The sequence below is a fragment of the Pygoscelis adeliae genome, unplaced genomic scaffold (assembly GCF_000699105.1).
Source record: "Pygoscelis adeliae isolate BGI_AS28 unplaced genomic scaffold, ASM69910v1 Scaffold331, whole genome shotgun sequence".
Classification (NCBI taxonomy): domain Eukaryota; kingdom Metazoa; phylum Chordata; class Aves; order Sphenisciformes; family Spheniscidae; genus Pygoscelis; species Pygoscelis adeliae.
This window is the reverse complement of record NW_008824037.1, coordinates 526,005-528,446: the sequence shown is the minus strand read 5'-3', so window position 1 is coordinate 528,446 and position 2,442 is coordinate 526,005. Positions and strand designations below refer to the sequence as shown.

The 2,442-nt window shown below is 62.3% G+C and overlaps 1 protein-coding gene across 1 annotated transcript in view; it reads left to right on the top strand.

Annotated features, from left to right (window-relative positions):
- Positions 1-2,442, top strand: part of LOC103924848 (scavenger receptor class F member 1-like) — a gene marked incomplete at its 5' end in the record, with an annotated part of 10,160 nt that continues 7,718 nt past the window's right edge. The window contains 4 exon segments of the mRNA XM_009333453.1: positions 1-111; positions 313-504; positions 974-1,143; positions 1,292-1,414. Of these exon segments, the coding sequence (XP_009331728.1) occupies positions 1-111; positions 313-504; positions 974-1,143; positions 1,292-1,414 (596 nt within the window).

Below are 2,442 nucleotides of genomic sequence, written 5' to 3'. Positions count from 1 at the left end.
CGAAAGGAGCGGGAGGTGATGCTGCGGCTGAAGGGGGTGGTGGACAAGCAGAGGGATGAGCTTCGTGCCCAGGCCCACGAGATCATCTGCAAGAGCCGAGACACGGAGGCGGTGAGCGTGTGGGAGCTCCTGGGTGTGGTGTGTGAAGGGCCTGGGGACCTGCTTTCATGTCACCTCGCCCTGGGGCTGTTGCTGCTGGTGAGCCTGCTGGGGCAGATGCCTTTCCCGTGACTCTGCGTGTGCTGAAGTCCCTGGGTGGGGGGGCCCAGAGCTGCTGCTCTGCCTCACTCTCGGCTGCCCCGGGCCCTCCAGCTTCAGGAGCAACTGCATCGCTTCATGGCCATGAACGAGGACCTGCGTCACAAGGTGGCCGTGGTGCGGGCTCAGCTCAAGAGCGCGCTGGAGAAGAAGTCGGACCTGGAAGCCACGATGCTGCAAACCCAGAGGGAAATGAGCAGGAGGAGCAGGACCGTCTCTGAGATCCAGCAGCCAAAGCCCAGCCTGGTGAGTCTGAGCCCGTGGCCCCGCTGCTGCAGGGCATCGCTAATGCCGACCTGACCTTCCCGGTTCCGTGCGGGGCTCCCGGCACGCCCGGACCCACCGGCTGCCAGCAGGACGCGGCCGCTCGAGTAAGCCCCACTGCTGAAAATTGAACAGTGCAGTGTCTGCGATGCCGGTAACGCTTTGTCTGTAAAAATTGGTAGGAGTGGAGGCAGGAGTGAGCGAGGTGAGGTGATGGGAGGAAAAGCCAGGTGGGTCTCAGAGGATGAGGAGGGTTTGCCACGCGTGGCGATGGGTGGAGGGTGCTGCCTGAGCTGGGGAGCCGCCATGGTCCGTGGAGGGGCTGCAGCAGCTCCAGACTAGCAAACTCATTCCTGACACTTTTCCATCTCTGCCTGCACGTGGCACCCAGCCTTTGGGTGGGGGCTTCGGGGTCTCCGCTTGCCTGCTGACTCTCTTTCTGTCCCTGCAGGAAGGAGCACCATCACCCGCGGAGGAGCCGCAGCACCAGGACGCGGATGCGGGCAGGAGCCCTGCTCACTGCTGCTTCTCCAAGGAAGAGCTGCAGCAGATCCTGCAAGAGCGGAACGAGCTCAAGACCAACCTGTTCTTGGTGCAGGAGGAGCTGGCCTATTACCAGCGGTGAGTCCTGCCACGGCGGCGTGGGGCAGCAAGCCGGGTCCCTCCTGTCCCTGCAGCCACCCGTGGCCCATCAGAAGCTGCTCCTGGCACAGCCGGGGCGGATTTCTTTGCCAGGCTCTCGGTTAACCTGCTGGCTGCTTTTTGCCAGGGAGCTGCTGAACGAAGAGAGAGTTCCCAGCTTCTTCTTGGATGCGATGAAGTCAACTATCAAAAGACAGAGAAAAAAAATCAGAGCCAAAATGCTGGGAACGGTGGAGGAGTCGGCAAGCAGGTGAGTCCTGCTCACCGGGAGGGAGGACGGGGAGCCTCCCGTGCAGGGTGGATGCCGGCTGTCAGGCTCTGGTGTTTCCGGGTGGTGTGATGCGATGCCCTGGAAGGGAAACTCCCCCAGGCCAAGAGCTGCCTCCTCCCTGCCTCCTTCCAGAGATCAAAGGTTTATTGTCTGCAGTGGATGTCTTGCTCTGACTTAGCCCTGGGAGCGCCGCAGGGGCTGGGCTCTTCTCTGCTGCCACTTGTGTGTCCCTGTCATCAGTCACACGTGGCCTGGCCAAATGCCACTCATCCCTGCGTGGATGTGGCAAAAGGGAGGCGAGGCGGTGGCACTGGGACCACTGGACGAGGCAGGCTGGTCCCTGCGCTGTACATTTGGAGGCTGTCCAGCGGAGAGCCTTTGAAGATGACAGTAGAGATGTTCCCCGGAGGCTCTGCAAGACGTTCATGGGCAGCGTTGGCTCCAACAGACTTCTCACGATGGGGAGGGGAGGACCCTGCCGGGCACCAGCCCCGGCTCTGCGTGTCTGCCGGCGGCGGGGGGCGAAGCCTGCACTAAAGCTGCTGTATGGCGTTGGGGGTAGCTGGATCTCACTGGCTTTTAGGGGCTTTAATAAAGGTCTGAAGGGTGCTGAGCTCTTCTGTGCTACTGAAATCTGCTGCTTGCTTGCGTCGGGGTCTCTGCTGGCAGCGGGGAGGCCGGGGGTGTTGGGTCCTGCCTGCTTGCCTCCCTGCCTGGCGAGGATAGTCGCTGCCGTATGAATGCTGCCCTGTGGTCACCTCTCATATGCCACCCTGCTCCCCTGCAAGGCCTGGCTGTCACCCGCCTCGGCCCCAAGCCGCAGGTGGTGGTGCCAGTTGTCGGGCTGTTCCCCTGGAGAAGCGTGCGCTTGCCGTGTGGGGTGAGATGCCCAAAGACTTTTACTTCTGTGGCAACCGGGGACACACCGTCTGCTGACCAAGCACTGGGGGTTTGGAGCCGGTGTCTGAAGAGCCCTTGTGGCTTGAGATCACTGAGCCGGGGCTGGG